This window comes from Mercenaria mercenaria, chromosome 19, assembly GCF_021730395.1.
Source record: "Mercenaria mercenaria strain notata chromosome 19, MADL_Memer_1, whole genome shotgun sequence".
Classification (NCBI taxonomy): Eukaryota; Metazoa; Mollusca; class Bivalvia; order Venerida; family Veneridae; genus Mercenaria; species Mercenaria mercenaria.
The window spans coordinates 1524396-1548067 of NC_069379.1; the positions used below are offsets into that span (position 1 = coordinate 1524396).

Consider the following 23672-nt stretch of genomic DNA (forward strand, 5'->3'; position numbering starts at 1 on the left):
TCAGTATTGGTGGTAACCGGGGGAAAAAAAGAAGGCCCCGTCATATGGGGTAAAGAGGAAAAGACAATTTAAGTATTATGGGGTAATGGTAACCAGTGGAAAGGTATTTTAATTTTTTTTTGGTGGTGAAGTAAAATGTATTTCAGTTTTTTGTAACGGGGAATAGTGAAAAGAATAAATATATATGGTGGGAAACGGGGAAAGTTTCTGAGTTATGTATGGGGTAGCAAGGACAAATTTTGTCTGGGTGAGCAATGAAAAAGCAGTTAGTAATATTTGGTCAAAAACAGGGAAATGGGGAAAAGAGTTTGTTTGGTGGTAGCAAGTGCATTTTGTACATGGGAAGCAGAAAAAACAGTTTCACTAATATGGGGGGAAAAAGAGAGAAACTTGCATTAATATGGTGGTTTTTCAAGTGAAATTATTAATGGGTTACAGAAGAAGACAGTTCGACATATGGGGGTAGACAAGAGAAGGACAAAAGGGTTAAAGTAGGTGGTAGCAAGGACAAATTATTTTTGGGTAAAAGGGGAAAAAACCCCCGTTTTTAGTTTAAATGGTGGAAGCAGAGGAGAAAATTGGTTAAAATATGGTGGTGCAATGAAAAAACTTATTTATGGGGTTCCGGAAGAAGACAATTTCAGCAAAAATTTTGACAAAAGAAACTTGCAGTTATATATGGGGGTAAGTACCCTTTATTTAACTTGGGTTTAACAAGGGACATTGATTATATATGGTTAGCAAAATGAAAATTTTAATTTTACAGAAAGACATTTTTTACATATGGGTTGAACAAGGGGAAGACATTCAGTAATTGGTGGTAATACAATTATGTCATGGGTAAGCGGAAAAAAGAAAAGTCATACATATGGGAAAGCAGAGGGAGATTTTATTTGGGATGGTGGTAGCAAGTGGGCAAAAATAATGTGGAAATTTTTTCAATCATTAAAATCTGGGCCCAAAACTTTTCTTTACTGAAAGTTCTTCTTTGTTGGAGTTTTGGGGGTTCCATAGGATGATACTTTTTGGTAGTTTGGTAAGAATTAAGAAAAACATTTTGTACCCAAACTTTTCCGGATTAATTTTTGTGTTTGGCAACATTGGATTTACACCCGGGAAAATTTTTCCTTCCAATTTTAGGAATGACGACTTTTTTCGTTTTTCAGGGGGTAGCCCCCCTGTGAAAAAAATATTTCATTATCAATGGGAAAAGGTTTGAAAAATGTACCATATATGTAAAAAACCCCCCAAATTTATTTCAGTTTTTGGGGGTAACCGTCGGGTTTTCGCTCATATGGGTAAAATGGGAGAAGAAAGAAGCCCAATCATATGTGGTAAAAGTGGAAAAGACAATTCAATAGAGGTGGTTTGGGTTTAACACAGGTATATGATACTTTAGATAGCTGGGTACACTTGGTTTGGGGACAGCCAGGCTTAAATGTAACGGGTCGCAATATTGCACTTCCCTAATGAGCAGAAGCAGGGTAGCCATTTTACAAATTGTGTGCATGTTTTGTGCTTTTAATTACTGACAAGATCAGGACTTTCATACAAGAATACAGAGAGTTATCAAAACGAAAGTTTTACACCATCCATTAAAAATAGCATGCCAAAATCATCATTTTGCACCTTTTGAACAGCCTGCAATGATCCCGTTGCTGCACAGGAACAATGTCCAATGTCCAATGCTGAAAGTAGTCAGTCTCCATAAAGCACATTATACAATGTAAAACAGCTTCATGCATACTTTCTTATATTGTGAGATGAAGTATAATTATAGAATCTTGCATGCCCACGTATACTGTACCCCTAAAAGCATTTAGTCGCGTGAAAGTTATTTCCCCTTTATGCAGTTACGCCATTTTCTTTAAAAGTTGCTACAAAAATCGGATTTATTTCATTGAACATTGGATGAAAAAAAAACTTACCAATTTATTTGATAACACCAATCTACATTATTTTGATAAGAGTATATACGTATTGATGCATTTTTCTTTTTTCTGTTTTACCCACAGACACTTGGGGGTCACAACCTGTCCCCACTCCCAATCCGCCCCTGCCAACCTTCAACCAATATATTTTCGCTTTTTAAATCAAACTGAGCACATGTCTTGATCATACAACAACTTCTGTTACCATTTCAATATGTTTAAAAAATCTCCCATATACTATCAATGCTCAGAAAAACAAGTTTTTTTGGTGCTGACCCCCAAGTGTCTGTGGTTTTACCTCCTGTCTAGTCCAAATAATTTGACGTCAAAAGTGATTCTGAGATATTTTCGTGATATATTGACCTATGCAAAAATTATCACAATATCGTGGCTCACGTACAATTAGTTGGACTAGATCTACCTCCTGTCCAAATCACAGGCACGGTGCCTGTGGTCCAAATGATCAGCATTTGTATACGTAAGTGGGCGGGGTAAGGAAATTACATTATGAGTTGTGTTCAGACCAGTTTAGATTTTTTTTTTTAAGGATCATGTGAACACCTTTGAGACCACCCCTTGGGTAAATTTTCATTTTGGAAATCATACTGACAGACCCATATATTTACCTAGATTCTAGGTACTCCAGGATATGAAAACTGATTAACTGCTATATATTTTTTAAAATACTGCAGTTTTTGGTCATTTTGACAGCTCTATAATGTAATTTTCACTTTCATTTTGCAACTTTTGTATTTTTTAAAATGTACATTGTTTATTACACTTTCAACACCCAGAATACCTGGAGAAATATGTTAGACACTCAGTATTCATAAAGTAATGACATTTCGAAAAAGAAGCTGGATATCTTCTACAAAATGGAACATGAACAGTCAAAGTACATGTGATATAGGACAAAATGTGTTGTTTAATAAAATCTAACCTGTCATGAAAGTTTCCTACACTTATTATGAATAGTTTGATAAATTGTTTATGATAAACCAAGGTATATGTGGAGTAAAACACTAAAACAAAAATTCACCCGAGGAGTGGTTTCAAGACTTGACAGGAACCTTAATCCTGGAGTAGAATAATGTTAACGCACGTTAATCTCCATTTCAGACCTTAATTGAGACTTTGTTTCAACAAATTTAAGCTGTTAAGAAAGTTGAAAAGAAAAATAAATGTTATAAATTACTTTGATTTTATTTCGTATTCTGATTTTTTTCATTAGGTAAAGTCATGTGTAGCCTGCAAGAAGTCAGATCCACTTAAACCAGCGCAGAGACCTGAGCTGCAGCAAATAAAGGTAATTGAACATTAATTTAAAAGCAGCAACAGTAATTCAGGGTTTCATCTTGCTGTTTATGGGAAAATAGGTGACATTGTGATTATTTATACTCAAATGACATTGTTGTACGTTGGTTAACTTAGTGAGTGAGTTGGGTTTTACGGGGAATCGACACAAAATGGTCATATTGATAAGATTTGAACTGATTAGATTAATAAGTCTGGTTAGCATGGCTATAATCGCTGCAGTGCACCTTCACTGGCATTTTTCTCAACCAAAATTACTATGAGAAAATACTGTCTAACAAATTCTTAAAAGTTTTTTTATATGCAGACTATTAATGTATGTCATTAACTTTACTTAGAATATTTTATTTATATACATGTATATAATTTTATTTCATTTCATATTGCTTTTGTTGTAATTGTGGTTTTGGATCATATCATGACTTTGTCATGTTTTTTTGTAAAATTTTCTCTCATTGTTGTCTATAATCATTTTTATTGTACTTGTACATATTTATACAGTGGACCATATTGTAAATTAGCTCTGCCAAATATGTCATCCATTATAAATAAAGTTGTTACTTATCTCCGATTTGCATTTTTGGTACTTGGGGCTGACCAACTACATGTGAATTACTAACAGTCTTTTGGACTGAGGTTAAATGTATGGATGCCTTTGTCTAGCAAGCTGAAGAACCGGCAGTGTCTCTAACTAACTGTTCCTCTGTATTGTTGGACATTTGGGATATTCTTACCAATGTAAAAATTAAATCAGGCAGACATACTTCATCAGTGGTAGCATAGATGAATCGCAACTTTTCATATGTTTACAGGTGTTAAGTCCTTTTGAACTGGTTAGAGTTGACCTGATAGGATCTTTCACAGCCACTAGTCAAGGTTGTCTTTACATCCTCACTGCAACAGACTATTACACAAAGTGGGTTGAGGCATTTCTTATTCCATCAAAGCAGGCCTCAGATGTTGCTAAGTGCTTCCAAAAGCTTTTTCTAGACGTGGAGCTGTGAATGCTGCCCTCACTGACCAGAGAAAGCTTTTCCTAGACGTGGTGCTGTGAATGCTGTTCTCACTGACCAGGGAAAAGAATTTGTAAACAGTGTAAGTATAGAAAAGGCAGACACAGGTCAGAGTCAGAAATAAATTATTGTAAAATTAGCTAAGTACTACTGGGTGATTTTCAAAATAATGAAGCAAAAGTGTGACATAGGGGTTGAAAATTCAAACCTATTTCTTATTGTGGTCACCTATTTTTTATGATAGCAAATACTTCAAATTTCAAGGAAATAAATTTGGGAAAGTGTTGAGAAATACCAATCAGAAAATATTTCAGCCTTTAATTCGAAAGTTCAGCGAATTTCCAGTAAGATGGGTGATAAATGTTGGCATACTACAAAACATGGAGTGGAGTCGTGGAGTGGAGTCATGGAGTGGAGTCGTGGAGTGGAGTCAAAATTGGAGTGGAGTCGTGGAGTGGAGTCAAAATTGGAGTGGAGTCATGGAGTGGAGTCAAATTTGGAGTGGAGTGGAGTCAAAATTGGAGTGGAGTCATGGAGTGGAGTCAAATTAAATTTTGTTTTATCAGTAATATTTATTTATTGATATTTTTATAACTATTCAACATAATAATGCTTTTGTCTTACATTGATTGTAGCCACACGGAACAGAGGGCTTGGCTAATTGTTAATTGTCAGTATATTTTATCTCATTGTTTTTTTAAGAGATTTTTTAAAGCATCACATAGATATGAAATACAATTTTATTTATCTGAGAACAGTTGTAGGCGGTCAACCCATGGGAACATATTCAAATAGACCACAGTATAAAATACTGGTAAAAAGTAATAACCAAGTTTCCAAAACTAAGTTCCAACTGAACAACTGTAGGAGCATGTTCTAATTACTACTTGATGTATTCTCTGATGGGTTGGGTATAATAATAGACATTATTTTTCATAACCTTTATCAGTGAACAAATATAACACTCCTCATCAATGTTTTTTTTTTTATTGAAGTTTGTTGTTTTTGTTGTTTTACTTAACAAATTTTTCACTTGGCCTTAGATCATTTTCAAAACTTGTTGACAGATTTATTATGAGAACCTTTCAGTCCCATTCTAAATACCAAAAATCAATTTACAAGTTTAATTATCTTATTAGATGAATTATTTCAGCAGCATTTAATTTAAAATAAACAAGAGGAATTTATGAGTCAGATAAAATTTAGATATTTAAACTTGTTACATAAATAATTTAATATTTGTGATTATGCATTATTAGTGTTTGAAATTGTTTATGTCCACTGATATTGAAATATTGACTACCGTTTAGCTCGGGTAAATAAAAAAAATAAGTAGCATGCATGTTGGTGTGTTAAATTCATTAATTTTATTGCTGACAAAATTTCTATTGTATCATCCCGCGACCTGCAGCCCGAAGCCCGCAATTTTGTGTACATGTATATATTTTGCGGGCTGCAGGTAGCTACAATGAAACATTTTTCCATTATAGCAACCCACAATTTAGTGTTACTGTATTAAATGGTTGCACATTTTTACTCGAAAAATGAGGAGTTGAGTACAATAAGCCTCTGCAATTTTGTCAGGTGTGATGTTGATCGTTGAAAAAATTCTTGTATTTTAAGTTTACACTAATTTCTTTATATTCGATTGCGAAACAAGTTCTTACAACTTAAGATTAATCGTTCGCGAGACTCATTTCAGATGGAATTAACCTCGAGTTAAGATGTTTTAGTTGTCTTGTAAAATGAAAAATGCAGTAAGTATTTAAAAACAAACTCAAACTCAAACTCATCACAAATTGCTGTATCTCGTACAAAAATGATAGAATTTTGAGATTTCACAAGTTATTCTATTATTCTGAGACCTGGATGCCCAGGTCAAACCGAAGTTATGATTATTTTTTGATATGCTCCAGTAACCAGCGTGTACACCTCATTCAAATAATTATTTTTTATAATTTGGCTTTAACGAATTTTTTTATTCCGATGTTACTTTGTTCCCAAAAAATTGCTTTACAGTGTAAAACCGCACTGAAAAATAACAACCGGTTAAGGAACTACACATGGAGTAGCATTATTTATTGAACGACCCTCATATTTCTGAGTGTCAAAAAGTTGGCAATTTTTGAAATCCATCTGTTTAGCGTGCACAAATTTTAGCAAATTTCTGATTTCCTGACTTATGTAATGATAACACATTGTTATGGTACATTACAATTTTATTTACAAATATTAGCGAATTTTTACAATTTGCCAAAATTTCCACCTTGCTAAGTTTACCACTTCTATGGTATGTTTCTGCGCATCCAAAACTGTCTATTACTTGGATTTTTCATTAATTTTCACCATTCTGTGTTTATCACAGGTAGCTAAATACCTTCTGGAAATATATTGGGCAAATAATTTAGTTAATTTATTACTATTTCATCTATGTACACACATATCAAAATAAAATACAATGCACATGTACTCAGCCAAATCTCAGCCAAGTTTGATTCTGGGCTACACCTGTATACTGTAAGGCAATAGTTGTGGCCATTCAGTATAACACAATTTGTTACTTATCACCTTGTTAGATCTAGTATATTACATGTATCTTGATTTCTTTAGGAATCCTTATCATATTTACATACAATATGAAGTGATCTTAAGATCTAGATCTAGATCAGGAGTGATTACAAGGCAAATCAGACTAAAAAGTCTAGCAGAGTCTGAGCTATAAGGCCTTGATCTATAAAAAATAAAATGATTCCCACCTTTACACTTTCATTTCTGCATCAATCCAAATGATATGAAGAATTAAAATCTGGTGCAAGTGTGATGGTAAGATCGTTAAGAAATGGGCTGTGTCATAACCATTTATACTTGTAATGTTTAAAAGAAAATTATCTTCAAATGGTCACATTGACCTAATGATTCCAATAGCCCCTTCATCCGAGTGGTCTCAAATGCATTTCACAGATAAGAAACATGTATTTTATAAAGTTTCACCTAAAAGTCTGTTACCTTTAATTAAAAAGAAAAAAAAACAAGAAAAATAACATGTTATCTCCGTGTGATGAACATTTAATATATAAATGCAAATGCCATTTCAAATTTAAATAATAAATCCAGTGCTACACTGACATAAAACGCTACAAATATTTTTCATCATTTTTAATTGGAATTGACACCACTATGATAATGCACAACCTTTCTCCTGTCACTTAAAATGAAAATTAATGTAGGCAACAACCATCCAATATACCCGAATTAAACCTTTAACTATTTAATCAACCGCATGGTAGGTGTTAGAAATACATGGAACTAGAACATAGGTATAGACACTACATTTATTATTTCAGAAATATGTTATACATGTATGTATACTGACTCGCATTTTCTCTAAAGGGCAATAAATCAATTAAACAGGAATTTAGATGGAGCTTCACAGGCTTAATACAACATTTCAAAATTTTGACTCAATGACTCCACTCCAAATTTGACTCCACTCCACGACTCCACTCCAATTTTGACTCCACTCCACCACTCCACTCCATGACTCCACTCCACGACTCCACTCCATGTTTTGTAGTATGCCATAAATGTTGCAGTGTTTTATGACAAGGAAATATGTATAACAGTAATTTTTTCAACATATATGATATGTAATAGGTGTCTGTGTATGGTCTGAAACTTATTTAATCAAATGTTTGTGGACATTGTTTTTTAAAATCACCTTTTCTGCACAAATCTGACATGAAAATAAAATTTTACCTAGAAAAGTTGTTGCTGAATGAAAAATAATAAACATATTATTATAAAACCTATTTTTTTCTCGCATTTTGCATGTTTATAAACCACATGCCAAATTTCAAGAATGTCCAGTAATTTTAATTTCTAAAGTTGTCAACTCAAAATTGAGTTATTTTACAGATGCACAGGGGACACATACTGAAAATCAGTGTAATATTCATTCAATATTAGTTTTCTGTTCATAAAAAGACTAATGATGATCAACTTAAGACAGATCCTATCAAACAATTAGTTTATTCCACAAAACTACAAAACTGAACATTTTCACAACAAAAACATGAAAATTTAACAACATGTAATGCTTTAAATGAAAAATGTGACTTTATACATAACTAACACATTGAAATCACTTAGTTTACATGCACTGCTTATTCATAGTAGAAAAATGACAAAATGCCATGCATGGTAAAATGGAATAGTAAAATTCATACATACTTTATAATGTTACTGAGAAGGTGCACAGGGGACAAATTGTAGCAAAAAATATATTCATAGAATATGTTCATAGTAAGTAAAATTCTTTCAACTACACATTATTCACTAGTGAACATTTACATATGTAGGTAAACTTAAGAGCTTAAGAAGCAATAAAATTGATGTTTCCACTTTTAAACTTGAAAATTGGCAACTTCGGAAAAAATGCAAACAATGAATTTTTAATTGTCCAGGGTTACTTATATAATGCTAAATTATCAAGTAATGCCTAAATTTTGCATGTACACTGCTAAGAATATAGAACTGCCACCACATATTACAGTAATGCTATGATAATTGATGAATGTCAAAAAAGGGTGCACAGGGGACATCACTTTTGGCTTTGTGAATGTTTAACAGCCCTTAATATGTGAAGTTGAAAGCTGCTTTTGTATCCATTGTAACTCCCTTTCAAGGAAAATAAAGTAAAATCCAGTTTTATTCAAAGAATAAAAGAAATCTGACACTTAACAACTGAAAAGGTGCACAGGGGACATTTTTGGGTGTATAGACATTCATCAAGGTTCTGAGAAAGTTGATTTATTAACCAAAAAAATCATACTGCATCTTCACAGCTGAAAGGATAAAGGTCTTAGAAAAACATTAGGACATAAGAAAAGTAATGGGGTTATGAAAATGTAGTGTTCAACATATAAATTTAGTATTTTTTTCACTATTTTTTTGTGAAGGGGGTTCCATCACAAGATGTGACATATTGGTAAGAATAAGATGTAGTTAATGAAAAAAAGTATTTTGCTTTAAATGCGCAGAATTTAAGTTACATAAAAAAGCCAAAGTTGTAACAATAAAACTTGGTTTGAAAAAGTAAACCACAGTTGAAAACTGTCCTTCATGTAAAATATCACACTTTTTTGGGTGCACAGGGGACAAAATTAGCTATATAATTTAATATAACTTTAAAACTGCTTGAGCCATTAAGCTGAAATTGCACACATTTATTGACTTCATTGATTTGGATATCATTTGCCCCAAAACACATTCTAAAACTGAACTGAATTAAAGTAAGGTGAGAGAGAAGAAAAAGCTTCATTATTTTGAAAACCACCCTACTGTGAAATCATTTAAATTCGCTGTCATGAAATTTTGCGCAAACATGAAAAGGGACTGTTTGGCGCAGGCCTTAATTCACGCATTTTTCAATATATAAATAAAAAAATGAATTAAAAAATAATAAATAGCGCGGTCTTAAATTTGAGCATCAGCTCTAGCGCGAAATACGCAAAAATTCGTCCTACGCGAAAAAAATGATTTCACAGTATTAAGAAAACGAATGTGAAATGTTGTCAGAGACTAGGACATTTTTAATAACTTTTGTGCAGACCATTGTAAAATGTAATTTGAATGTAGTTTGAACAATGGCTTACTTCGGGTTTGAAAAGTAGTTGTTATACACATTTCATAAGATGGGACGTATTATGGAAACATCAGTGGTAAAGTGACGTCTGTCAGAAAGTTGTATTATTTATTAGTGGAACAATTTTCACTGGGTTATCACAAAACTTGTTATCCTAATTTTTTGGGGCGTAATATCTCACTTAGGTTCAATAACCAGCCAGATTGCCATATGCAGTCTTGAATTATTGTTCTTGGATGGTCAGAAATTGACCAAATTAGTCAAAATTCAAACCTTTTTCAGAATATAATTTTTTTGCTTTGTAAACATTGTTACACATAAGATAATAAAAATATTTTGAATTAATTACACTTGGGTCAGTTGTATTTTGAGGCAGTTTGACATTCTATATGTGTTTGTTCTTAGCATTTTTAGTTGATGTCTCGGTTTAACACAAGGTAAACAGAAATTTTCTTTTCCAGATTATAAATGCATTCCTGCGGATGATTAAGGCGCGAGACATTACATCAGAGAGCCCCATCTTCTTGCTCCCTTCCTACACAGCATTGTGGAATGCTGGTGACATATTTAAAAAGGTAAAGAAAATTATCTTTAATCCCCCGCCACAAGTGGTGGGGGGTTATAGGAATGGTCTCAATCTGTCCATCCTTCTGTAACACTATGTGTTCCGTCTGTATCTCCTAAACCCCTTGAAGGATTTTTATGAAACTTGGGTCAAATGATCACCTTATCAAGACGATGTGCTGAACTTATTTGTCGGCCATGTTGGTTCAAGGTCAAGTTCACAATTTGGGTGTCAAAGGTTTGCATTCGTTATTTCCTAAACCCCCTTGAAAGATTTTTAAATTCATGAGTGTCATCATCATAGAATAAATAATATACTTAACAACCTCAGTGCATGCTTCCACCCAATACCATCAACCCTTTCACTATCCATAACAATGGTGAGGGATATAGCTGTCTTTCAGACTGCCTTGTTAATTTCAATGTCAGATATTACCTAATACATGTAAATAATAAGCCAAATGTATACCAGTGATAAACCTGATACATGGTTCAATGCAGTGGCATCAGTGTAGTGCTCACTTGTTACACTTTCAAGGCGTAAAACTATCCTTGTATTGAGATCACAAAAGAAGAAAATACCATGCTTGAAGACCGAGCATACTTCTCACCAACACTCAAAATAATGAAGGCAAAACTGACTTAAGGGACATAATTTTTTTACTCTTTATTTATATAGTTAGTTTTTTGACCGCTCAATGTCCGTCGTGCGTCGTGTGTCCGTCAACATTTTCTAAAAAAATCTTCTTCTTGAAAACCACTGGGCAGAGTTACACCAAACTTCACAGGAATGATCCTTGGGTGGCCCCTATCAAAATTGTTCAAAGAATTGAATTCCATGCAGAACTCTGGTTGCCATGGCAACCAAAAAGGAAAAACAGGGCCTAGGGATTTGATATCTGGTGTGTAGCATCATCTAGTGGTCCTCTACCAAAAATTGTTCAAATTATCCCCCAAGGTTCAAATATGGCCCCGCCCCGGGGGTCACATGGTTTACATAGACTTACATAGGGAAAACTTTGAAAATCTTCTTGTACAAAACCACACAGTCTAGGGCGTTGATATTTGGTATGTGGCATCGTCTAGTGGTCTTCTACCAAGATTATTCAAATTATTTCCCCAGGGTCAAATATGGCTCTGTCCCGGGGGTCCAAAGTTTTACATAGACTTAAATAGGAAAAAAAGTTTAAAAATCTTCTTCTCTGAAACCACAATACTTAGACCTTTGATATTTGGTTTGTAGCATTTTCTTATGGTCCTCAACCAAAATTGTTCAAATTGTACCCCTGGGGTGAAAAGAGGCCCTGCCCCGGGGGTCCAAAGTTTTATATAGACTTATATAGGAAAAAACTTTAAACATCTTCTTGTCTGAAACTATATGACCTAGGTTTTTGATATTTGGGATGATGCATTGTCTAGTAGTCCTCTACCAAAATTGTTCAAATTATGTCCATGGGTTTAAAAGAGGCCCCGTCCTGGGGTCACTTAGCTATTATGTGAGTTATATAGGAAAAAAATACTTAAAAATTCATCTGATCCTATTTCCAAGACTGTTTAATTATAATTACCTGATGACCCCAAGTAATATGATGTCACTTGACTGTGACCTTGACCTACTTTCCTGTTTTTGATACAGCCTTGAAATTTTGATGACTTACACAGTTTTGCACACCAATCATAAAACTAAATTTCATTGACCATGAATATGACCTACTGACTTTCTTAATATTTCATCATCAGTTTGACATTTGAAACATGTAGCTCATATTACTCAGGTGAGCGATCCAGGGTCATCATGACCCTCTTGTTCAAGTATGCAAAATTAAAAATTGTAGTAACAATGGATTTCGAAGAATTGAAATGACATACATTTAGAACACATTTCATATTCCATTGACCTGTCAAAGCATCTTACTAAGCAATCTGTGTTTGTATTAAAGGTGCAGTTTAGAAAGTACAGATACATTGTAAATGCCTGTAGATGTCAACAACAATCATATGGTACTTTCTAGTAGCAAGTGTGAGAGACAGAACCAAACGTTTTTTGTTTCCATGAATGGAAGTAATGGAGATATGTTCATTGACCTGTGGAGGTACGTAGATTATGACAGTTTGGCAACAAACAACCAAACCTATGTCATTCCTGTATGCTTCAATCAGCTGTATCAGAGTCCGTATTGAAAATGACAGGTAAGATAAGATAAGATTATTAGAGTCTCATTTTCCTAGATATATATACTATACATTATTAATCTTAACATACGATTTATCAAAGTCAAAAAGATAAAAAAATTAGAAAAAAAGCATTCCAAGAACAGTTGTAAATCTCATATTAAGTGCTCAGGTTGAACTATTGTGATTGCTCACTGTCTGGCGTCCTTCCGTGCATCTGTCTGATGTCTGGCGTCCGTCCACACTTTCCTTTAAACAACATCTCTTCCTAAACCATCAGACCAATTGTGATGAAACATCACACTGAGAGATGTTCTTTGGATGGCCTAATTCAAAGAATTGAATTCCATACAGAACTATGGTTGTCACGGCAACCAAAAGGAAAAACTGTAAAAATATTCTTGTCCAAACCAACAGGTCCCAGTGCTTTTATATTTGTTATGTAGAATCATCTAATGGTTCTCTACCAAGTTGTTTAAATTATCTCTCTAGGGTCAACTGTTGGCCTGCCCCAGTGGTCACATGGTTTATATCGACTTTTATAGAGCAAAACTTTGAAACTCTTCTTGGTCAAAACCACAGGGCATAGGGCTTTGATATTTTGTATGTTGCATCATGTAGTGGTTCTCTACCAAGATTGTTCAAATTATCCCCCTGGGGTCAAATATGAATAACCCTGCCCTAGGGACACATGATTTAAATAGACCAGTACAGGGAAAAATCTTTAAAAAAATCTTGTCTTAACCCATAAGGCCAAGAGATTAGATATTTAGTATCTGTTATGCTCTAGAGGTTCTCTACCAAGATTGTCAAATCATGACCCTGGGGTCAGTATAAGCCAGGCTCGGATGGTCCCTTGTTTTACATAGATTTATTTGTTTTTGAAACAGTGGCAAAGGAATTTTGACAACAAGCATATTGTCAATAAGATGACTTAGTAACCTCTTCAGTTTTCAGTATACATCCCTAAAATAGTGTTACAAAATTTCTTTCCAGGATTATCTGACATGCACTTTGACTGGAGACAGAAATAGTGACTGTAAAGAGACATTCTGTATCCATGGTGACAATGGTCAGATTCAGCTGCAGAGATCTCTCCTTAACAACGGTGCTGTCTCCTACTCTGTAAGTTATACTCACCAAGGTTTTAAATTTTGATTACAGAATTTATAGAAACTGCAATTTTCTGTTTCTTGTAAAAGATGATAATTTATATGAATAATCATTGAAATTTGCTCATAAAAGTTAATACATTTGTTTTGAATAATCAGTGCAAGTGATTTGAAAGTTTATAGTAACAAAATCTTGATAGATTTATTTACTCTATGTTTATTTGTGTATATTTTATAACTTATAGTGCGGAGTGAATGTTAATGATAATAGTTACCCCACCAATAATATTGCAGCAGTCATGATGTTTACATCTTTATCACACGTGACCTTACTATGCCTGTGTTTACCAGTAACGCATGATGGTGACGATCGAGGATGAAGAAATCAATAACGGTATCATCAAGGTTACTGCTACATGACACAGACTTATTGTAAGTACATTGTATAGTGTTACATCACTTTTTGTCAGACCCTCTGGCAGTGAGCTCGACATAGTTGTCACTATGGCAGTCTGGTGTATGTGCATGTGCCTGTCCGTTCTTCCGTCCATGTGAGTTTGTCCGAGATGTAACTTATCCACGGGTCAAGGAATTCTTAAATAACTTGGCAGCCTGCCACAGCAGTTTGTTCCAGCAGTTTGTTCCAGCTGTGTTATGCAGTTTGTTCCATTAGTTTTTTCCAGTTTTATTCTGCAGTTGGTTCCCAGTTCCAGGAGTTATTTGTAGAAGTAAGTATATCTTAAAAAGTTCGAACAATACTGTCATTACTATTTGTAGAAGAATTTAAGGGTATAACCATCATGAAATAGCATCATGCAGGCTGGATGTTTATTCAGTATTCATAATAGAAAGAAAGTAAAGACAATAATATTTTAGCAATAATTTTACCTTTGGGTCAATTAAAAGACATTGCAATATTTACATTTACAATTTTTTGTTGACAGTTTTACCCATTTGTCACCTAGGTGAACTGTAATGCAGGACTTACACCTCGTGTCCGTACTGTCAAATATGCAGAAATATGCATGAAATGGAGACAACAATGCCAAGTAAATCAGTATTGCCAGCCACAGACACTGACACTTGAATACCAAAAAAATACTGGCTGAAGAACGAACAGTGCAGATCATGATCAGACTGCATGGAAGGCAGAATTAATCATGTCCAGGATGGTAAGGGTTATAACTAACAATGCAGTAATACAGGAATATGAAATTATGGAGATTACAAAACATACAAATATATACAGTTATACAAGAAAAATTGCAAAATTTGTTTTGTACATTTGAACTGAATAGTTAAGGAGGTAGGTTACCTTAATATTTTTATGTGCGCATGCCCAACCGGAAGCTTACGTAACGATTTATGACGACGTTTACGACAAACTAAATGTGTTTGTATATCCTTTCTTCTAAAAAATTATCATGGACCTGTCTCCGATCTGATGCATTGGGGTTTAATAATGCAGAAGTTATGATTAAATTGCCGCAGAAATGCTTCAAAACATTGTTGCCATAAAATGATGTCATTGACGTCATGACATTATGTGTCAATTACCGCGCAAAAAATAACAGATTTTATTTTGAAAGTACGTAATTATGTTAATTTTATTTATTTGAACTATTCTTAAGCAGCCAATATTTGCTGAAATATTTTTTGAGTCTTTCGCTCATAATTACCAATATTTTGCTTCTTTTATGTAGTTATATTGAAATGTTCGCGGAATGTAGGAAAATTGATGATGGTAACTGATGTTATTGAGAATATAGTTGGATGAAAGGTTACTTTTTTACAGCCATTTTCAAATAAAAATTGGGCAGTTTGATTTGTAATACCTATTTTTCAGTTTCCGTTGATAATTTATTACTTATGTACTAAAACCAAGTTCTAAAATTGTTCAAATTTCAGTAGAAAATTGTGGTTTCTTGAATTAAAATGATGTTACCATGGAAACGAAGCCTGTGACCTATATACATCTAAATGTAAAATTCAAAAGCGTTGACACTGGTATATCTAAGTAACACATCTTCAGCTTTTTATTTGCATTTCAACAATATCCATGAGAATAATAGCAGCATGCAAAACGATTTTTCCATAAAAAATGTCAGATGTGGGGTACTGCTGTAAGTATTTTAAGCTGTGAAATTTGTTTAAATAAATGCAAATAATACAAAAATATTATTTACGTTAGAAATATGTTTTAAAGCTACATTAACAAGAAAGATAATTTGTTTTTATATCTTTTATAAGAAATTGTGATAAAAAGCAAGCAAGGCATAAGCGATTTTAAACATCTCTGTCGCCATGGTTACTTTAAACTTTAAGAAAAATAGGTACCATGTAAACTGCTTGGTATTTTGCTAATAATATTACCCAAATACCGTATTCCATGTTGGTCATTAACAGAATGACACTGAAACCGTCGAAAAAAACCCGTTTTCATACATACTTGTTTAAATATGAATAAAAATGCGTTACAATGGAAACACGAGCCCCGCGACATATACAGATATATTAGAAAGCTAATGCGCATACTAGTAAAATTTTCAATTGTGAAAGCTTCTATGGATAACAAGGAAACCACAATACAATGAAAATTAAATATCCGTATTTTCCTTCTTCTTTCAATATGAAATATCTTTGGAGGGTCATGTTCTTCAAACCAAGATAAAAATTTTACTTAAAGAGAGAGAGAGATAAACGAAATTGAGATTGTAGCAGTTAAAACATTAGATTACACGAAATACAAAAAATTGCTGCAGTTCAATTAATTGGAATTTACCCTGGTAACAAGGTAACCTACCTCCTTAAGCTGAAAAGACCTTAAATGTGTGACATGTTCAATGTGACTTTGGCATCAATCGAAGAAGAGTTGTTATCTTGCATGCCACGTTTGATTTAGTATTGTTTGTATTAACACCAAGTTTCAAAATACTACCATGTACCACATAAGACTTAGGTACCATCATGTACCACATAAGACTTAGGTACCATCATGTACCACATAAGTCTTAGGTACCACCATGTACCACATAAGACTTAGGTACCACCATGTACCACATAAGACTTATGTACCATCATGTACCACATAAGACTTCTGTACCATCATGTACCACATAAGACTTCTGTACCATCATGTACCACATAAGACTTCTGTACCACATAAGACTTGGTGTGACAAGATTTCAGAAACATACACTAGCTCGCACAATGAAACAAATGGGTGAAACACGATCGATACAATCATAATTATAAATAAATAAAAATGATAAACATAAACAATAATTATTAAAATTAGATGTTACAGTATTCATATTTCCCACAAACTTTTGAGGCCAAGATAGCCATAACAAATATTAAGGCAACCTAGGCACTTGCCTTGGTCATTTTTTCTGCCTTATTTGCCTCAGTCAATTTTTCTGCCTTGGTTGCCTTGGTTGATTTTTTTTTCTTCTCTCATTTGCCTCAAGTGTATGAATACCAGCTTTTAAGAAAGAAACCAGTTTCTGAGAAAGTATTTCTCAAATAAGTTTGTTATATAAAAATATGGAACAGGCAATAGCCTCGCGATCTCTTGCATGGAGTCAGCCAGTAAATAAACCAAAAATAGTCTGGAATTTCAGTGGTTGCATGTGCATTAAGATTAGTATTCGTCTATCTAATATTTTAGCATAGGTAATTTAACTTTCTATGATTTGGTAACATTTTAGTCTGGTGGAGAAAATAGAGGATGTCGCTTTGTTTCAGCTACAATTTTGTATGGACAAAAATCGATATACTTGCTTTTGATAAATGAAAGTACAAAGTGCAAACTATTCATGATTGTGAACCATGTTGTTTCAGATGAGAATCAGGAGCTGGAGGAGTTGGTTGATGTTGATATAGAAGAGGGAGAGATTGATGGTCATCATGACCCTCAAATGATCAGTCAGATCTTGTCCGAAGCTGATCTGGACATTAATGATACAACTAGTAAGTTTTCACAAGTTTTGTTTACATTTTATGCAAAGGATCATGTTTTTTAGCTCACCTGAGTCAAAGGCTCATGGTGAGCTTTTGTGACCACTCAATGTCTGTCGTCTGTTGTCGGTCGGTCAACATTTTCTAAAAAAATCTTCTTGAAAACCACTGGGCAGAATTACACCAAACTTCACAGGAATGATCCTTGGGTGGCCCCCTTTCAAAATTATTCAAAGAATTGAATTCCATGCAGATCTCTGGTTGCCATGGCAACCGAAAGGTAAAACTTTAAAAATCTTCTTGTCTGAAACCACAAGGTGTAGAGCCTTGATATTTGGCATGTAACATCATCTAATGGTCCTCTATGAAGATTGTTCAAATTATGCCGCTAGGGTAAAAAGAGGCCCCGCCCCGGTGGTCACAAGTTTTACATAGACTTGTGTAGGAAAAAACTTTAAAAATCTCCTTGTCTAAAACCACAGGACCTAGGCCTTTGATATTTGGTATGTAGCATTGCCTTGTGGTCCTCTATGAAAATTTTTCAAATTATAACCCTGGGATGAAAAGAGGCCCTGCCCTGGGGTCTCAAGTTTTACATAGACTTATATAGTAAAAAACTTTAAAAATCTTCTTGCCTGAAACTGCAATGCTTAGGCTTTTGATATTTGGTATGTTGCATTGCCTTGTGGTCCTCTACCAAAATTGTTCAAATTATGCCCCTGTGTGAAAAGAGGCCCTGCCCTGGGGGTCCCAAATTTAACATAGACTTATATAGGGGAAAAAATCTTCTTGTCTGAAAGTTCAAGGCCTAGGCCCTTGATATTTGGTATGTTGCATTGCCTAGTGGATATCTAACAAGATTGTTCAAATTATGTCAATGAGCGATCCAGGGTTATCATGACCCTCTTGTTTTAAATAATTTGCTGCTAAGTGAGTGTGCTGGTATAACCTTTATTAAATTCTTACAAAATATCTGATCTAACATGTTGTTTACAGTAATCATTTGATCCAAGCAGATGTTGATTTAAGCCATGTCAGAGTTTGAGGAAACTGTTCAGATTATAGGGAAAAATGGATTGCCTGTTAGTCCTGATACAGGGTAGCACCAGGGGTCTTCCTCCATTTGTGTTAGATTATCAACATCAAAAAAATTAAAGCTTTATGAAACTTTAAATGATTCAGATAGGCAGACCATATTGATGATCCAGATGGGGGCTCAGATAGTGCCGCATACCCTGATGATAATGGTAATGATGGAAATGATGATGACGATGATGATGATGATGAAGAAAATGACAATGATGATCATGATGATGATGATAATGAAGATGATTAGGTAAGTTTTAAGATTAGATACTGACATAAGGCTGCTGTTATATAAAAACTATCTTCTTCCCATAACCATTTGATACAGTGGTAGATTATGGAGTTCTTGGATACCAATATTGAAATGTCTCAAAATCAGGCTGGGGAATTCTGAATTTCTTTGTTCAAGTAGAAGGCTACCGGTACATTACTGCCTGATACTCACCTCAGTGCACTGAGTTTATTGCAACCATACTTCTTCCCATAACCATTCGAAAAACACAAGAAAAGAAACCTTAACAATTTCTTTTCATGAACCCATTGATGAACTTCATCACTCCTTGTTTGTAGTGTCCTTGCATGGACTTCTCTTCAGTCTGATTGAATAATTCCACAGAGCACATGTTTTGGATGTCTCATTTCAAGGTCAAGGTCACACTTAGGGGTCAAAGGTCATATGAGTGTGTTTCGTGTCCGCTCTTTAACTCTTGAACTGCTTGAAGGATTTCAAAGAAACTTGGTACAAATATTTTCCACACTGAGGCGACATGCAGAGCACATGTTTTGGATGGCTCACACTTAGGGGTCAAAGGTCATATATGACTGCTTTGTGTATATTGCTTTGCATTGCAGTGCTCTTGTTTTTATTTGGCAGATCCCTTTTTGTTCTCTTACAATTATTTTTTTTGAATTACTTCCCTTTTTATACGCCCGAAGGGACGTATTATGTTATGACGCTGGTGTCTGTCCATCCGTCTGTCTGTCTGTCCGTTAGCAATTTCGTGTCCGCTGTATAACTCTTGAACCCCTTGCAGGATTTCAAAGAAACTTGACACAAATGTTCACCACACCGAGACCACGTGCAGAGCGCATGTTTTGGATGTCTCATTTCAAGGTCAAGGTCACACTTAGGAGTCAAAGGTCATAACAGTTTGTTTCGTGTCTGCTCTGTAACTCTTGAACCCCTTGAACGATTTCAAAGAAACTTGACACAAATGTTCACCACACCTAGACAACGTGCAGAGCGCATGTTCCGGACGACTCTCTTCAAGGTCACACTTAGGGGTCAAAAGTCATATCAGTTTGTTTCGTGTCCGCTCTGTAACTCTTGAACTACTGAAAGGATTTCAAAGAAACTTGGCGGAAATGTTCACCACACCAAGACAACATGCAGAGTGCATGTTCCGGATGACTTGCTTCAAGTTCAGGGTCACACTTAAGGGTCAAAGGTCATATATGACTTTGCTTTGTGTATAATGCTCTGCATTGCAGTGCTCTTGTTTTTATATGGCAGATCTCTTTTTTGTTCACTTACAATAATTTTTTTTTGAATTACTTCCCTTTTATGTTACTATAAATAGCTTATTTTGAAACTTTTTTATTATTGGCTGTAGGGAAAAACCGAGACCACTTTTCTGTGGTACAACATGGATGGTACCTCTAATTTTTAGGTGTTTTTTTACATACCTATACCTGATAAGGATTTTTTTTTGTGGACTTTGAATATTTTTTGTGAACTTAGATTTGTTTTTTGAAGTTTTCCTTTTGTTGTTCCACTCCTTTGGGCTACAACCGTCAAGTTCTTTAAATTTTGCTCCCATCCTATGATGTAATCTTTCGGGCGTATATTGCCCCGCGTGGCGGAGCTCTTGTTTGTTACTATAAGTAGCTTATTTTGAAACTTTTTTATTATTGGCAGTAGGGAAAAACCGAGACCACTTTTCTGTGGTACAACATGGATAGTACATCCAATTTTTAGATATATTTTGACATAACTTTACCTGGTAAGAATTTTTTTGTGGACTTAGAATTTTTTTTTTTTTTTTTGAATTTCTTCTTTTTGTTGTTCCTGTCCTTTGGGCTTCAACAGTCAAGTTCTTTAAATTTTACTCCCATCCTCTGATGTAACCCTTCGGGCATCATTTGCCCTGTTTGGTGGTGCTCTTGTTACTTGGTGTTCTGGTTCAAAATGGGGTGGACATTTCATACTGTGTTATCCAACAAAAAATTTCCTGTCTTAAAAAAGCAGACATTTATCAGTAATTTAATGGTACCTAAACTTACGAAAAGCTTTGACTTTTATTTCATAGTTCAGTTGTACAATGAGTAACCCACAATGTTTGAGCTTAATTGATATAATTTTTGAAAATTAAGTCTAGAATTTGATTCCAAACAAGTCCCATCTGATGATTGACCATATACAACGTAATTGTGTCTAAAGTTAATATATGTCCTCTATCACTATTGTGTTTGAAGAAAATTTTACTTTCTAACAAAGAAGCTCAACTGACACTTGCTGTCACTGCTGTGTGATAGTTTACAAAAATACTGCCGACTCTCAAGAGTTGTGATATTAAGATATATGATAATGTTTAGAGAATGCATGTTGACTATTTGCAGGGATCAGAATCTGGAAAGTGATAGCTTTGACTTCCAGCCAGAGAGTGGTTCCTTTTGTCAGACATTTAACAATCATTTTGTCGTCCATGCTGGCGAGATGTTTGGAGGTATGGATCAGTTATAATTTTGTTTTTAGTTTGTATACTGCATTTAGCAGTTACTTTTTCATAGGTGATAGGGCTGTGTTAAACTATGAGTGGTATTTTCAGGAGTTTTGCACTACAGTCATACTGGAAAGAGAGCTATGGCTTATGTATTATCATTATAATATACCTATATAAATTCTGTCAAGAAAACAGCTTGTATTTCACCAGTATATACGAACAGGCAGAAAAAAATCTGTATTGTACCTTTTGTATTGAATGTTGCTGGACTATTTTTATTTGATAAGCATGACCGGACACAGATCTATGAATAACAAACAAAAACTACATTCGGTTAAATAACATAATACATATTGAAGATTTTGTTTGATAACAAAACAACATAGCAAAGCATAGCAGGTGGATGTATGTAATAAAAGGGTCATTATCACAGTAGCTAGATCTGGGATTTTGTATTCAACTCTCATTGAATTTGCCAGGTCAAATCACACTTGGCTCTAGCGCGCCTTGTGTGATTCGTCTTGACAAAATCTACTCTAGCTGAATACATGGTTGTAACCTGCTCTTGCGTAAGTGCAACTTAAAGTGGCATCTGGAGTGCTCTTCCATCATAGAAACTGGAATGTCAATGTCAGATTCATTGAATAACTTAATACGTACTCTTTAAAGGAGACGTCTCCAGAGTTACTTCTATTTATTAGTAATATGACACAGAAGCTGAAAAAAAGTGAATCATCGAGTCCTTTGCTATATTTGTCTATATAAATAGATTTATTTGCAGTCAAAAAATATATAGAAAAGCTGCTGGTTAGTGTTTGTTACTCTTTAACCTTTAGCCTGCTGGTGGCAAGTGATTCTGCCTTTGTGACCTGTGCAGACGAAAGATCAGCCTACACATCTGTGCAGTCTGATCAAGATCTGCACTGTTTGCTATTCAGTCAGTTAATTTTCAGCGAACACCCTTTCTAATAATAAATTGTATTGCCCAGATTGAATGATGGTCCAGTCCATTTTAGAAAATTAGCAAGCTAATCTGGAGAAAATTTTTCGCACAAATGAGATTTCTAGTTATATGGTATTGATTTACAGGTGATTTTGAATAAGAATTAGAAAATTTAATGTTGTGACGTGTATTTGTAGGCATGACCCTGAAGTAAGAGTTTCCCAGATTACATGTGGTTTACATTTTACCTTACTTTAGCAAAGCAGGCAATGAAGTTAAACACTCTTCTGTCTACTTAGAAAGTTATAATGAAAAAAGATAAAAGAATTTACTTCAGTTAAATCTAATTTATTTCTGATAGAAGAATTCTTTTGGTAATGTTCCAGGTTGCTGGGCCCACAAACATTGGCAGAAGAGCTACAGCATACAAACAGTATGAACACCATGGCAGGCCCGCACACACAAGACAAGGGTGGTCCTCTCTAACAATGATCTGAGAATCATCTCAAGACAGGAGGAAGATATCTTTGAGGAGTTGTTCCAGATATGTAACATCCCAGTTATTTTGTATTTTTGAAATACAGTAAAAAATCAGATAGTTGAGGCTGCAAGGAAATGAGCAAAAGGCTGGAGTTACTCCAGCTTTCAAACGATCCAGATATAGAAAATGTAAGGAAAACACCCGGGGACCACTTCAGGTGCTGTAGGGGCCTCCGTGGCCGAGTTGTTAAGGTCGCTGACTTTAAATCACTTGCCCCTCATCGATGTGGGTTCGGGCCTCACTCGGGATGTTGAATTCTTCATGTGAGGAAGCCATCCAGCTGGCTTACGGAAGGGTTCTACCCAGGTGCTCGCTTGTGATGAAATAATGCACAGAGGGGCACCTGGGGTCTTCCTCCACCATCAAAGCTGGAAAGTCGCCATATGACCTAAAATTGTGTCGGTGCGACGTTAAACCCAACCAAAAAAAAAAAAAAAAAAACTTCAGGTGCTGAGGAAGCCCGGATGCTCAAGCTTCTGATGCACAGGCAAGCCTTGTTTTAGTGTTAATATATTATACATCATCCAAAGAGAGAAAATAGTTACTGCTTATTAATACTCCATTTAGCAATGTTATGGGTCAAATGGCATCCGTGTTGAAATTCATGAAACTCTGGATTTCTAAATTTGAAATAAGAAATCAAGATTACTGTCTTTTTAGCTCACCTGT

At 34.7% G+C, this 23672-nt stretch overlaps 1 protein-coding gene and 2 long non-coding RNA genes across 3 annotated transcripts; all 3 read left to right on the forward strand.

Annotated features, from left to right (window-relative positions):
* Positions 1–1851: 1851 nt before the first annotated feature.
* LOC123542236 (uncharacterized) lies at positions 1852–4316 on the forward strand. The gene is made up of 3 exons (XR_006684707.2): positions 1852–1969; positions 3163–3237; positions 4058–4316. It is a non-coding gene; the product is annotated as an uncharacterized LOC123542236 (long non-coding RNA).
* Positions 4317–10280: 5964 nt separating this feature from the next.
* Positions 10281–14210, forward strand: LOC123543159 (uncharacterized). The gene is made up of 3 exons (XR_008368596.1): positions 10281–10477; positions 12407–12656; positions 13635–14210. It is a non-coding gene; the product is annotated as an uncharacterized LOC123543159 (long non-coding RNA).
* A 372-nt stretch (positions 14211–14582) lies between these two features.
* LOC123539241 (uncharacterized) lies at positions 14583–22948 on the forward strand. Its single transcript, XM_053532030.1, has 6 exons — positions 14583–14922; positions 17594–17722; positions 18893–19046; positions 21416–21522; positions 22660–22672; positions 22849–22948. Exons 1-6 carry the CDS (start codon positions 14892–14894, stop codon positions 22946–22948), a joined length of 534 nt encoding a protein of 177 aa, XP_053388005.1. The 5' UTR covers positions 14583–14891.
* Positions 22949–23672: the final 724 nt, after the last annotated feature.